Below are 16,235 nucleotides of genomic sequence, written 5' to 3'. Positions count from 1 at the left end.
CCTAAGTTAGTAGCGAGCGAAGCGATCTTGGTACGCGAAGCAAACCATATAAGATTGCGTAGCAATTTTTGGGGGTTGGCGAGCGTTAGCGAGCAGGGGGCGCAGCCCACTAGTAATCTATATGATACTAGGGAGCATTGTTATATTATAATATAATAGAGTATTGTTATACTGAGAAATCGAATTCTGAATTATATGACTTTTTCTAAGACTCAATTACTCAGAAACTACTCGAACAATGTCGCGTTAATTTTGTATTTTGCTGTGCAAAATTGCATTCTTTAAAATTACGTAGAAATTATATACCTTACAATTCAAATTTTTTTCAACTATTGTTTATTAAAATAATAAAAATTACTTTTGGATTAATCAATTCTATAAGTGTGTGTAAAATTTTTTAATTCCCTCAAAAATTCTTGTGATATGGTAAAATACGCAAGAAGTTAATCTGACACTAAGGAGTCAAAATATTAACATTAAAATAAACATTAAGCCGACATTAACATTAACTTTGGACGGCTCTTTTGACCAAATTATTAAGGGGATATTTGCCAGAATGTGGCTATCTCCTATATTTTGAGGGTCAGAAATCTGAATTCGTCGAAAAAAATTTTTATGTACTTTTTATGTGAAATTTTGTAATTTAAAATATAGCCTGCTCAAATTAATTAGCATATTTGTGTTCACCTCCTTAAACCAATAAAATTGAATCCTAAAACGGGGAAGAAGAGAACAAAGGACAAAAGCTACTCTGGGTGGTGTGTTCTTTATCTTGCACTCAATAAATAATTACATATAATTGCACATAATATTATTATTAAATTTGAGAAGGGTAACTTTAAAATTATTGATATTTTAACCTTGCAATTAATAATATCATTTCGATATGAGTATGAGCACGTAATTGTTAGTGCAATGCTTTTGCTTTAAATGATAAGTTCGACTATTGACTTGGATTCAGGATTCTGTGCAAGTTAAGCTTTGGTTTTAAATAGTGAATCTAAAATTAAAAAAATGAAGTTATAAAATGACAACTAAAATTAGTCAACTTTTATTTTTGTATGCATTTTAATTACTATGCATTTAATCAAAATAATTAATTTTACTACACTGTTAGAAACGGCTCGGAAAAAATGGTTAAATAATAACTTATTTAATTCTTATTTTACCTTATGCCACAAATAAGATGGTACTCAAACTGTTAACTGTGAGAAAGAACATTTACTAACTGCTTTTACCCAAAACGGTTAAACAACAAGGATTGTTTCGTACATACTAAGTCCACTTAATGAAGCCAATTTAGTTCTTTCCAGATGGGTTAATTTTTTAGTCGAGAAGGCTAATGTTTTAATCTCATGACCGACAGACCACGGGTTAGAGTCCCAGCGTTGACATTGCAATATTTCGTCCATTACGTTCAACCCATGAAGTGTCTTCAGGGACATGCAATCCCCCATTTCTGACCCTGGGATATTGAAATACGATACTTTCATTCACCCATAGATGGTAGCACCATAAAGCTCCTAGACTATCTCTATTATCCAGTTAAATTTCTTTTTTAAAGTTTTGAAACCATGCTTGTTGTAAATGGCTGAAAACCGTAAAGTTTTGTATTCATAGTTTCCTAACTATAGTAGTTGTAATCAGTTTATAAACGATAATGATAAAAAATGTTACTTATCGTAAATTAGAGTTAATTGAATAGACGGACTGCAGCCGATTATTTTGCCATAATTTTTTATGAATACTCTAACAGTATAGAGATGTTCTTGAGATAAATAAAATGCTTGTAAAGTGGTGGTTTTTGAACAAAAGAAAAAATTCCTCTGGGTCAACTTTGGATATCCAGAAATAGAAAGCAAATACACTCAGCCCGCATAACATAACACGCTTTACCGTCTATAAAAAATGGAGTTACTTAAAATTTTATTATTGTTTTTATAATTTTTTTCTAAAAATTTCCTTTCTTAATTTTAAGAGTTAGAGAAATCTTTATACAATTAGAGTGAAGTCTAAAACTTACATATTTTTATTTTAAATAAAAAAAAAAAAACATGGAGTTTGCAAAAAATTGCCCCAAAACGCACAAGCCTTGTTTAAGAGAACTTTCAGTTTCACTTTATGATTCAAATAATTGTATAAGTATATTCAGTGCACGGTTTAATTTACACTAAATAAATTTCTAATATAAAATATCAAAAATCCCTTCTCTACCTGAAATTTATATGGACATTAAAAAGCATATTTTTTTTTCAACTTTGTTTTAATTTTAAACATTTAAATAAGAGTGATATGCACTTAAAGTGCATGCATTGCTTTACGTATTTGATGGAAAAAAATAATTTTCTGGACTATAAATATTTAATTTGTAATAAAAAAATATTTAATAAAAACAATTTTTTTTGTAATGAAATATTTTGGTCGACAAAAATTTACAAGCAACCGACGAAGATTACAATAAAGCAATTAAAAGCTAAAAAAAAATTTGTTGTTTTTTCATTTTTAGTGTAAGTAATGTAAGAGGCTAGTAGTTATTTACATAACAATTTATAATAGGTGACATATTCCCACACTCTCGCTTTTTTTGTACAATTTATTAACTTTTAATACTTTAACTGTATTAACTTATTTTATATAATAATTTATTAACTTTTAATATTAACTTACAAACCAAATATTTATATTTTTTAATAACCATGGGCCATGAATTAATCCACTAAAAACGTATAGAAAAATTGGAGAAGTTAAAAATTGGGATTTGAAAGAACATGACTTTAAAAATTTCCAAGTATTGAAATTATTGTAATTTAAATGATTATATGCAATTTTTAAAAATATCAGGTTTTATATAAAAACGACTAAAAGGAAAATTTAATCTATATATATCTCAAAAATAATTTAACCATTTAAACTCTGATTGGAAGTTTAATTAAAATAAATATCAGTGAATCGATTCGGAATGTTGTCAAGAAATTATCTGCCGAAATATGCATAGCATAAAACAAAAAATCAAGACGACATTATTTTAGTATTTATCATTTATTTTCATATATTTACAATATTATTTTAAATACACATATTTCATTATTATATAATTCTTAAATACATTTATGCCATTTTTATTATTCTGTATTATAAGCAATCAAATATAGAATTAATAAGAATAGTAATTGTTGAACTTGTATAATACACACAAAATTACAACAGATTTTATGAATATAGTATTCTACACTATTTAAACACTTTACAACACACAAGACGCAAAATGGAATTGTATCAAAAATGAAAACATATGATTTAACACAAACTTAACATTTTTCGTGATGAATGTAATATTTTATTATACAGTTATATTTATCATTAATTCTTTCAGCATTTACTTTTATCAGCATTTCTCTCTGGTTATCTCTTGATTGCATTGCATTTAAAATGAGATAAAAATACCTTTTTTGAAAGAAGAAGAAATATTTATATATATTCATAGTAATACTTCTGAATAAAATAGTTTCAATTTGTTTAGCAATAAATTATATCAAGAATGTTATGTTTGAAATATTAAAGACATGATAAAACAAAATTATATATCAATTGAAAGTAAAAACTATTTAATTAATGATTACCACAAATGAGGTTTTTTTTACATCGTGGCTTGATAAAAGCTTAAGAATCTTAGCAAATATAAGAAATATTTCAAAAGTTAAAAAAAATCAAAACAACTTCAAAACAGAACATTAAAATCTAATATATATATATATATATATATATATATATATATATATATATATATATATATATATATATATATATATATATATATATATATATATATATACTCTTTTTCAACTGAGTTTTTTAGCAATATCGACATATTATAAAAAATTATTTTTATCTTAGAATAATTATTCTTTATTAAGAAATAACGCTTTGAAATATAACAAAATATGTGTCCTGAGGAAGACTTTTGCTTTTTCCAATTAATAGTTTTCTATTTTATATTATTTTACTTTTATATTATATTATTATTATTATTTATTTGTGTTTATATATATATATATATATATATATATATATATATATATATATATATATATATATATATATATATATATATATATATATATATATATATATATATATATATATATATATATATATATAAAAGAACACAACAGCATAAAAAAATTTTTAAAATATCCAGTATTCATAAAAAACATATTGATTATCACTAATAAACCTCAAAGTATTTGGATTAAAAAATTTTACTTTTCACTATGAACAACGAGGAAAAGTTATCTTATTTTCTGGCTATTTGTAATGAATTAAAAAAAAACAGCAATGAATGTATAAAGTTCGTTTTGCAAATTTATTTCGTCGAAGTTATGGCAGGTGTATGAGTTTAAACGCCTAGTTTGATTGTAGAAGACACATAATATATGGAAATTCACAAATGTGTTGGCAGTGAAGAACATTAATAAAGCATATTGTTTTGTATAAGTGCATAAAATGATTTGAATTATTGTTTAGATGCGCATAGTAAGCATTATTTTAAACAAAAGTTACGAAAAAAATTATGTAGCATGACGCAGAAAAACGCTTTTTTTCCTAAACAAAAGTTTGGATTGCCTTTTTTGTATCATAGGACTTTGAAAAGGAAATAAATGTTTACGTTTCCGTAATTCCAAAATGTAAATACCGTCATTTCTAGAATCAGTTCCTGGCTAAACTATGATATGCGAACTAATTAAGGTTTGTAAAATTTTGTCCACATTGCAATTTTAAACCAGTTTTTCTAGTTTTTCTCAGTATAAATCATCGAAATTGAGTGCCAACACCAATGAATAAGTTAATGATTTAGTTCTCTTATTTAAAAATTAAAAAAAAAACGCTTGAATTATTTTCGAATATGAGATTAATTTATTCCAATTATGAGATTTAAAGTTTGCTCACCATAAAAAGAGCGTTTTAAAAACAAAACTGAAAATCGTTGAGTACATACTAACGCAGTTCTGGGTGAACTATTTCCTTTGTGAACTTGTTTTGTGCGACGTTGTGGGTTGAATTAAAAAAAGCATAGATTTAGATTTAAAAAAATTATAAAAACGAAACTATATTGTAGATTGTGGATTGTCTGGTACCTCAATGTGAGCAAATAGCTAAGCATTTACGAATATTGGAGATCTTTTTAAAATTTAAGAAATGCTCTAAATGGCCACTTTTGCAGAATAATATTGCATCTAGAAAATCTAAAAATAATAGTTAAAAAAATTTGCAAGGAAAACAAATTTCTCAAGCTAGTTAACAAATTTCTCAAGGAAAAGAAAAATCAGACGTATGTTAAAATTTTTTTAAATTCTTATAAGTTTGTTTTACTGTATCATGGAAATCCTTTCTTATTAACTTAGCAAAAAAAATGAATATTTAAAATTTTAATTTAAATTATTTAAACTACTTAATTACAGTAAGTAATTCATATTTCAAGCATATTTTATTCGATTAGTTTTAGAAAACAAAGGAAATTAATTTAGTTGAAAAATTATTAAATTAGTAAAATACAAAGTCAGGGTAAGATGAAAAAAATATTAAATTTAAATAATTATTGTTAAAATCATTGTTAAAAAATTTTATGAAAATATACATTTAAAAAGACTTGTCTCGAAAAATCAATTTTAAGGTTTTTGAGGAAATAATAAGATACAAAATATTAAACGATTTCTTTCACGTAGAGATAGTCTAAATGTTTTAGCAGTTGATGAATTAAATGCAAATTAAATGGTATAGCAGCGACTATATTCTGCTCAACTGAAAATAAAATCCTAGTTACAGGTTAAGGGTTAAAGACAAAAACAAACGATGTAAGGAACTTTGAAAGACTCAAAATAAAAATGAAGGAGATCGCGATAACAAACAAAAAAACGCCACTGGAATAACTAAAAAATGCAAAAAAAATCTGAAAGAAAAAACAAGCTGAAGAGTTTTGAAAATTAAGCATTGATGAAAGTAACTTTCATTTTAAATGAAATAATTACATTTATGATGGTTAAAAAGAGTATCTAAAAGTTACTTTTGTGATTAATTTAGTCATTCTCTTACAAACAAGAATCCCAAAGTGTTTAATCAAAGAGAATTTGTAAGTAAATGTTTTTATGAAAGTAAATAGTTTTTTTGACGATTTTGCTTAGGCTGAAAAGATCTAAATTATTAAAAATTAAATTTTGTGTGGATAAAAACGAATGTAACGAATGCAGTTATGGAATCTCTTTCAAGGTATCTAAGTTATCTTTTAAAATATTTTATCATTTTATTTCTAATTTAACAAAATAAATTTTTTATCTTAAAATGTATGAAATTAAAATGCAGAAATACATGTAAAATGAAGCAAATAGCTTTTTAATTACTATAAAATTTATTTTTATTCTACTTTTAAATTTATTATTTCAACTTTTACTACATAAAACAAAACTATTATTACTTCGATTAAGGAGGAAAGTGTTAAATTAAACCGATGTTGTATAGAAAAATGAAAAGTAAATTTTAAAGAATGAATTGCTTTTTGTGCTGTAAAATTGGGCCAATTTGATAGTGATACTTCAAATACATTCTTTGTCAAACTTATAGTTCGAAAACCAAATTAATTCCATGACAGATAAAGTTGTATTAAAAATAAATAAATCGTAAACATTTAAGTTTTTTATCTTTCTTTTGCTAAACAGCATTGTGTTGCCACAACGTTTATCATTAAATTTAGAAAGTTAAGTACGCCGTTCTGCAGCGTGCCTTCCAACATATTTTAAAATCAACTTCGCTTTGATAAATCTCATCTTCCTTGTTTTCCAAATCTGTTTGTGAGTTTCTTTGAAACTTTTTTTAAATATTTTAGTTTTTTTTTACTGAATATTCATTCATTGATATAAATACAATAAGGTGGAATAAAAATGGAATGGAAATAAAAATGCAAGTTTACAAAAAATAATGACTTTTATTTGAAATATGAAAAGATGAATTATGGGTTAAATGCAGCACTGATTTCTTCAATATCATTTTATTTCCTTTTTCTAGTTATTAATTTTCAAAATGAAGATTTTAATACAATTAATACTTAAATATGTACAATAAACTAAGTTAAATTTCAAACAATAAATTTCGAACAATTATCTTTTCAATGAAATATAAAATACCTTCATAAATACGACAATAAAATTATTTATCACTTAAATTTCACCGTAGCTTTTCGAGTGGATAATGACATGCATATTTTAAAGCATATAATCTTATTTACAAAACAAAACACATTATTTTGAAGAATATAATGCGTCAAAATAAAATAGTGTTTAAAATTAAACACTGTTCTTTCAACTGCAAATACGAAAAACTTCACGGTATTCACATTAATTGCAACATATTATCCTATATTTCCAGTAAATTGACCTGAAATATTTGTACATTACAATCACAAACAATGTATATTGCGGCTTTCAGGAGAACTCCTCCAGACACTCGTCTCACGTCGTGGCGGGTACTATGGTTACGAGGAAAGTTTACTTCGAATAGGGGTGTGGGGTGAATAGTTTTATCTTAATCTTAGTGTAGGTCGTCATGAGCAAACCAATCGACACCCTTCTTTCCTTCATTTCACCCCAATTAGAAATGTGCTCTCACTTGTTACCATAGCAGACGAAAGCCCCAGACTTTCAGTCTGGAGGAGTTCTCCTTAAAGCAACACTATAAGTTACATTTTATATGAAGATATTTATGATTGGAAGGTCTTTTAAATACACGGAGCTCTCTTCTCAAAGCCTTCAGGAAGACGATCTGTAAAAGGTAAATAGATTTAATCACATTCTAAAAGCATGTAAGGATACATAGTTTGGTGAAATGTCTACAATTATTGGCACAGATTTTTAGAGGAAGCTATACCGCGGAGAAACACTCTATGGTGAATTCTGCTTCACCTACATCAGTAATTTAAAATTTAAGTCACGGAAAAAGTCGATATAGGTAAGCCAAGAGTCAACAAAGTTTTAAAATACTGATTTTTGTTTCAAAATATCAAAACGCAAATGAATTATGGCGAGATTACTCAGGAGTAAGTAATCGCGAAGTTATCCTACCCTTATTTGTTTGTAATTTGAAACTTAGCTCCGGAGCTTCATGTTTTATTCTTGAAATTCACTTTAAATTACCTATGAGGTGAAACAAAAATTGTCATGAAAAGATCCACCCATAGTACAGCTATATCGTAAATAATTTGAGTCTTATAAACATGGGATTGTATAAATGTAAAAAGAATTCGCTACAACAAGAACTGTAACAGAAATATATGTGTACATCGCAATATAGTAAAAGACCTATGGTAAAAGACTGTAAAAAATATGGTAAAAGACCTTACTATAAGGTAATGACATTTCTGGTAAAAAAAAAAATCCTAAATCTGGTTCAGAAAACCAAAATATGAGGTATTTAAACCATACTTTTGGTAATTTAAAGGTTTACCGGAAATTCCGATATTCAAAATTTTTGTTCTTATTACCGTATATTTAGTGAAAATACAAAAATGAAAAGTGAATTTAAAATAGTTTTTGTACCAAGCCCTAAAGTAACATGATAAAATTACCAAATCATACCCCATATTGTAAAACCATATGTTATTTTCACGAAAACCATTACCTAAGTAAGTACTTCTGTAAAAATTACCGCGCTTTTTGATTTTTCCATAGAGACAGAAATTTTAACATATTTTGGTAATTTAAACCATACTTCTTTCTCACAGTGGCTGTAATAGAAATTTGTCGTTTGTTGTAAATATCAGTTTGTTATAGTTTCTATCACTTTTTTAAGCATTTAATTTGACTGTTTTTTGATTTAACCCTTTTTTTTGTTGTTTCGTTCGCTGGTACTGCACTTCTACGCGTGGGAGTAAAGAGGTCGGAGAAGAATTCTTCCGCGTTGCCCGCACGAGTTTAAAAAAGGTGGTTGAGCGGAGCCGAGACAGGTGGAAGTATGACGGAGCCTCTGCTGGATTAACTAAGCAAGAGACGACAGGAGATTGCTTTAGACAGAGCCGCTGTGTGGTGGAGTCAGACTCGGAACCTCTAATCGATGAGTTAACTAGTGAGAGGAGTTGGACCGGAGTCAGGTTCTTTTATGGTACAGAGTTCTTTCCACTCCCGGAAACTAGTACATCCTAGTACTAGTACTAGTACAAATAAACTGATTTCTATCTGACTACATCCGATCTATCCGAATATCTGAATACTATCTATCCTAATTAACTTTTTCCGAGGGATTCAAAAGCAGCACCGGTGGAGATCGCAAGAAGTTTGGTTTTAACTTGGATTTACCATTAACTTTAATATTAAAAACTTTGAGTTCAATTTTGGAAGGCTGGATTGTAAACTGATATTTTACTTTTAATTCTAGTTTTTACCCAAATTTAAGAGAAGTATATTGTACTTTTTATAGTTTTACTGGTTTCATAGAATTATTTATAAAAATCGTAAGGATAAGAGTTTTTTGTACTTTTTTATAGTTTTACTGGTATTACAGAATTGCTTTTAGTAAATTGTAAGAAGTGTTGATTTTACTTTGTATAAATTGGCTGGTTGTTTGGCATTTGAAAATAGATTGAGCTTGTTTATATACAGAATTTAGGTTTTAATAAATTTTTGTGAATGATAGCTGTTTTGAATATATTTTTCAATTTTATTTTGAAACTGGATGACACTGTTACCGAGTTCGCGTTATCGATCACGGGGAAAATGAAAATTTAATTAGAAAGGTAACAGCACATGGCTATTCTATATCATTGTTTAGATTCTAAATATTTAAATAAAATTAATATTTAAAACAAATTCAATAATTTGATCATAAAAATAATACTAAATATTTGGAACCGTATTATAGCACATATTTATTGCAATTTTGATGTCGTGCTAAGTCAAACAATGATTTCTATATAATTTATTTTAGTTTATGAACGGAATTAATAATAACGAACAAATTAAACGAAATTATGGTACAGAGTGGCAACTTAAAAGGCTCTTCATTACCTCGGTCCACATAAGTGAACTAGATACGAATGTAACCGATATGGCAGTGGAATTTACATCAAATTGCTAGACCATGGCTTAAAAATTTAGAAGAGAAATCCCGACTACTGCCCAGTATTTCGCGGTGAGCTAATAGCCATTGATGAAGCCCTTGACTCTCTAGTGTTTCTTCCCCGTGGAAATGAGATATGGGTTCTGTCTGATAGCAGAAGTGTAATACAGCACTTGACCAATTGGCAAAGCGTGAGAGATAGTGCTGGAGTGTCAATACCCAAAAAGTTAAAACGGCTTTCCATTTCGCATCAGATTCATCTGCAGTGGATTCCTTCCCACTTCGATCTTGAAGTAAATGAGACTGCGGACACTTTGGCTAAAGCTGGTGCTTGCGAGGCCTCTGTCCTGTCGGCACCCCTCACTTTTTTGGAAATCCTCTCAAAAATAAATTACAAAAACGAGAACACTTGAAATGTTCCTCCAAAGCACCCATGGTATCAGTGTTCTCGACCTGGAGGCTCCCTGGCCCAAGGTTTTAATAGACAGGAACAAGCTATTCTTGCCCGCTTTCGAAGAGGTCATCTTAAATCAATAAAATTTTCGGAAGGATCCAAGAACTTTGAAATTTGTAACAACTGTTCTTCAGACCAGGCTTCGCTTCACCATATCATATCCTCGAGGCTCACCAAACAGGATTTAGCAGATGATCCATTGAGGGTGTTGGATTTTTTGAGGGTGTATAACGTCACGGACCTGCTTGCCAATGGGAGCGTGCAACAACAACAACATAATTGAACCTTCACTTCTTAGCTTCAAAAACAAGCGATAAGAAAATTTATAGTTTTACCTTCACTGAAACATTTGTGCACGTTTATGCTTTCCAGAGATTTCAATACATCCATAAAATGTAAATTATTTGGGTAGAAATGATTTTCGAAGAATGATGCGAAATCCACATGTTTGAAAATGTAACCAATTACTTATTCTGAAAATAATTTTTTTCTTTTGACTTAGTTCTGTGATCTGTATTAAGCTTTTAGTTTTGCATTTATTTAATATTTAAAAAATAATACAGTCAAGAACATGCAGGTCCACATATGGGCACCTTGGTATGTAATGACAATTTATGACAACGTAGTAGTCAAGTGAAATCTGATATTATTAAAATATCCAATTTTACATGTATTTACTAACATTTTTATGAGATGAGTATTTTACTTACTTGCTTTATATTAGTGTACAGTGCGCAAAATAAAAAATGGACCACCCTGAATAACTTTTGATCAAATCTAATGATCTGATATTCGAGTAATCTAAAGATCTGATATGACGGGGTGATCTGATGATCTAATATTATACGCTCTATAACTCATTCTCAATGGTTCAAAGGGGATGACCTCAAATAAGCTAAAAGTGCAGAGGATATTTAAAATTAGTAACAAGCCTATTAAACTTAAATTTAGTATTTCAATCTAAGAAAATTTCGTATTTTTAAAATTTAATTTCTCCAAACAATCATTAAATCTATTCATCAATGAATTTAAATAGACAATAATACAAGCTTATGTCTGTTTGTTCTCACTTAAGATGCAATTTAACGTTTCAAATATTTATATTATTTTACTTCGTGAAAACCTGAGTTCCACGCATGTGGACCTAAAATTATTAAACCCCTGGCAGTATACCTCGTATTTTATTTATCTTATTATGACTTATGACAGTAAAATAAAAATTCGGAACTGTAAAATATTTTTTTTTGCAATATCCCGTTATATTTCTTTAGTGAAAAGGTTAATTCTGCATCAACCGATTTTCTAGAGAGTGTACGTAGATTGCTATCCGTAAAAAAGTTAGCTAGAAAATAAAATGAAATAAAACTTGTCTTTTCGATTTAGAGATGTTTCTTTTTTTTAAAAAAAAAATATTGATATTATCAAGTTCAAAGCCATCCCACTCATTGAAAATAAAATATTGTTTTTAAGTTTAGCATTTCTGAGATACAAAATTTATTTCAATACTCTTTTCAACCTTACCCCAATAAATAAAGAAATTCATTGTACTTTGAAATTTTAGATTTTATATTTATGTAACGACATTACAATGTATAAATGTAATCCATCTAAATAGTTTTTGCTTCCACACGAAACTCTTTATTGTAGAGCGATACAAAACTGAATAAGGTTATATTTCGAAAAATCTTATTGTTGTTCAGATATTAGCTTTAAAAGACATTGAAAACTTCAATTTCTTATTCTAACCAAATTCCAAGGAGTAGCGATAAGATGAAAAATGAGATAAACTTGAAAGAAATAAATTAAATTTCCTTTGGAAATATTCTATTTCATTTATTATTTGTGAATCGTGCTTTCTTTCTATATTCTTAATTCTTTCTATATTCTCAAGTTATTTCTTTCTATATTATTAGGTCTTATTGTTCTTAAGTTATTCATTTCAAAGAGAGATAAACTTTGTCGTGTAATAATAGTAATAGTATTTATGTTTTTATTTCTACTTCAACTAATATATATATCTTTATATAATATATGAAGAGAGTGAAATGATAACACATAGCCAATTACAAAAGACTTGCGGTTAGTAACGCACAAAACAGCCAATCAAAATTCAGAACGCATGAGTGAGAAAAAGTAATAATTTTTAATAATGCTGTCTTCGGAATTATTACAACTAAACTCACCAGCTAAAGTTAGTTGAAATTTTTATCTTGTTTTGAGTATATTTAATGATGGTGTACCAGTTTTACATTGTTGTCCGTACATTTTTATTGACCTGAAAATCACGTGGTAGGATTCAGTTTTTCCTCATTCATTTCCATATTGTTTTGATTGCCATCAGCATAAAACTAATAAAAGTCATATTGGTATTATTTTTTTTATAAAGATACTTGTATCCCTAATTTAAAAGTTTTTTTCGTGTACTGCTATTATTACGTTTTCAATTGAATTTTCGAGTTTAAAATTAGGAGAAATGTTGTGTTTTTGTATTATTATTATTATGTAGTTCTGAGCTACATTTTAAAATAAAGCTAGCTAAAAAGTTCGTCAAATCTTATTAACCATTTTACAATTATTATTGTTGTGCAAATAACGTTAATATACTGTAATAAATTACAGTTAAATAAATCTGTTACATGATTTATAGCTTAATGATCAGCTTCTTGCACAATGAGATGCAAACAAAAATAGTATTTGATATATCCGCCCATTTGTTAAGCGAAAATATTAAATTACGGTTGTGAACTCAGCAAATTTTTGCTGAGTACTTGATTATATATATATATATATATATATATATTATCCTTATTATCCTCATAGAACAATCCCTGACGTCCATAAGCTACTTGAGCATAGTATCAGACCAGGTTCACCCATTCATGGCAACAGTTTTTCCTGAGGGGGATGGCGTTTACCAACAGGATAATGCACCATGTCATAAGGGTTGAATCGTCGAGGAACATTTCAGTGACTTTCAAGTCATGTCTTGGCCCCCAAATTCACCTGACCTTAATCCAATAGAGGATTTGTGGTCCTACTTGGAAAACCAAATTCGTGCTGCCACACTACCCCCTCGCAATGTGAGGGAATTGTAGGACCAGTTGGTGAGCGCTTGGTACCAGATACATCAGACTACCTATTAGCACCTTGTGGAATCAATGCCACGCGGGTGCTAGAGCACTTATCTCACACTGACGTGACCCGGGTTCAAATCCAAGTGATTGCTGGTTGATACGAGTCCCGCAACCAAAACGCACCGACCAGAGTGCTGACGAAAAATATCCTCAGTGATAAACGGATCATGAATTAGCGTCCCCTGACCGTCAGGCTTACCACGTGAGGTTTTTAAGGTTTTCCTCGCCTTGTAACGCGAATGTGAGTTAATTAAATCCAAAAGCTCTTCACATAGGTAAATTTTTTCCTAATACTTGATCCAGGAGTTTCTTAGTCTTCAGAATTGGGTTCAAAATTACAAGACTACGGAGTTGAACATTAGTAGACATAAACTCAAACTTTGGTCGGCTATTCAACAGTGGTTATAAAAAAAATAGGTTAATAGGAGCTGAATGCAAAAACTCCAAGCATTTATAAAATTCTAGGCATAACACTGTTACTTTTCATAATAAAAGTACCGTAAACCGGGGCGAGTCTACCCATCCAGGGGCGAGTCTACCCATTTTAGTTTTATTTAATTTTCACTACTTTAAATTACAAATAAAAAATTTTTTACCGATGGAGGACTTAGTTCAGACTCTAAGGAAGATGGCGCTGTAGTAGTTTGATCCGTTTTTATTTATTTGGTGTCTTTTTAAGCGACCTCTTCAAACGTCTTTTGAGAGATTTGTATTGAAAATCAGCAAACTTTTAGTTGGTGCTCCGTAAGTATATTATTATTATTACTATTTTCACTTTGGTTAAGTGATAAACTTATCTAAGACTAAGATTACATTAATTTTATACGAAAAAAAACAGAAAGAATGTAAGTTTTGCTGTTGTAAACAAAAAGCCAGAATTCGCGGGGCGAGTCTACCCATTCGTATTTAGTTTTAATAAAGCATAATAATATAATTTAGAACTTTGTTTGTATTAAAATTAAGTCATTTTAAATGAATTTGAGTATATTATTTTAATTCTGCATTGATAAATTTATCATTAATAAGAAAATTTATAGGTTAAACATAAATGTAAATATAAAATATGCTTATTTTACCTATTTTTTTAAATTTTTATGTTACAAAATTAACTTTTTTTTATTTAATGCAAGTTAAATAAATTATTATTTATTATTACAGATGGTTCGAAATTATATTCGCAAAATAAATGGATTTAAATGTTACAAAAAAATGCCATGATTTTGTTAATAATCTTTAATTATTATTATTTATTAATTATTTAATTGTAAATTTATATTAATTTTAATTTATTTTTATCAACAATAATCAGAAAAAAATGTTATTTTATAATGTTAATGATTATAAAAACAAAACTGTGATCAAAATGTGATAATCGATCAAATACTCAATTTGTGTTATTTTATGAATAAAAAAATGGAATATATAATAAAGTTATGAATTTTACTTCATAAATACCCTATATAGTAACTAAAATAACAATTTAGTAGTAAAATTTGATTATTTACAATGTTAACATTCATTTTAGTAGAATGGGTAGACTCGCCCCATACGAGAGATTTGTCAGCAGTTCTATAAAAATATACAGTAACAGCGTAACTGTTAATATTTTCTAAAATCGATTTCACAGCTTTAAAGAGGGATAAATAGCGATTCCGAAACACCTATTAAAAGTCTTTTTTCTTTAATATTTACAAAAGTTTGACCACTTGAAAGTTGACAAACTGAAAAAATGGGTAGACTCGCCCCGGTTTACGGTATTGTCCCAATCTCTGTAAAAAAATTTAAGTACCACCAATTTTTTTTATTGAACTGCGAGGATTATCAAGTTATAATAAAAAAGTAGCTTTTGTCTTTAAAGCTACTTTTGGTTTACTTAGATTTGGTTTTTTAAGTCGTAGTTAAATGGACCTTTTTCGATGTGCTTTTTCTGAGCACCAAAATAAAATACTGATTCAGTTTTTCCACAGATTATTTACAGTTAGATTTTTACACTGTGATAACTGTCAACACATATCTTTAACAGAATTCTAAAAAAAATTATAAACTGAAAACTTTCACTTTTTTAAAAAGTTCCATCATATTGGCGCAAAAATATTCCTTTCAACGCTGAGGCATTACCACAACATACAACAGTTATAATCTCAAATATCCCTAAAAATTTTCACAGCGGTATCATAAATTTTTTTTTTAGAAAAGATACATCGAAAAAGCCAGCTATAGCATTATTGATATATGCCACATCGGCTCCCTTTAAATCATTATAAACTTAAATTAACCTTTCTAGTAAAACTATTAACATTTTGTACTTTAATTGTTCTAGTAAAGAACAGGATACATTTATACATAGGATCACATAGGATACATAGGATCACATTTCCTATAACAGGGCAAAGGGAAAATAATTTTCTCAAATTGCAATGTTAAATTCCATGCACTGCGCATCAAATTAAAGGCTAATCGTGAAGACTACATCAAACTTGACGCAATTAACAAGAATAGTGATTTAAATCAATTCCGTAACCAATAAGAGGACACTGAAATGATTTTAA

The 16,235-nt window shown here is 28.3% G+C and overlaps 1 protein-coding gene across 1 annotated transcript in view; it reads right to left on the bottom strand.

The window, feature by feature from the left end:
• Nucleotides 1-6,956: 6,956 nt before the first annotated feature.
• Nucleotides 6,957-16,235, bottom strand: part of LOC107440764 (adhesion molecule nephrin-like) — a 213,430-nt gene continuing 204,151 nt past the window's right edge. The window contains exon 12 of the mRNA XM_043044524.3: nucleotides 6,957-7,809. Coding sequence (XP_042900458.1) covers nucleotides 7,766-7,809 — 44 coding nt within the window. The 3' untranslated portion in view covers nucleotides 6,957-7,765. The remainder of the gene's footprint in view (nucleotides 7,810-16,235) is intronic.

This window comes from Parasteatoda tepidariorum, chromosome 2 (assembly GCF_982258835.1).
Source record: "Parasteatoda tepidariorum strain Cologne lab strain chromosome 2, Ptep-v5.0, whole genome shotgun sequence".
Taxonomy (NCBI): Eukaryota; Metazoa; Arthropoda; class Arachnida; order Araneae; family Theridiidae; genus Parasteatoda; species Parasteatoda tepidariorum.
The sequence above is the reverse complement of the archived record's forward strand: the minus strand, read 5'-3'. Positions and strand labels throughout refer to the sequence as shown.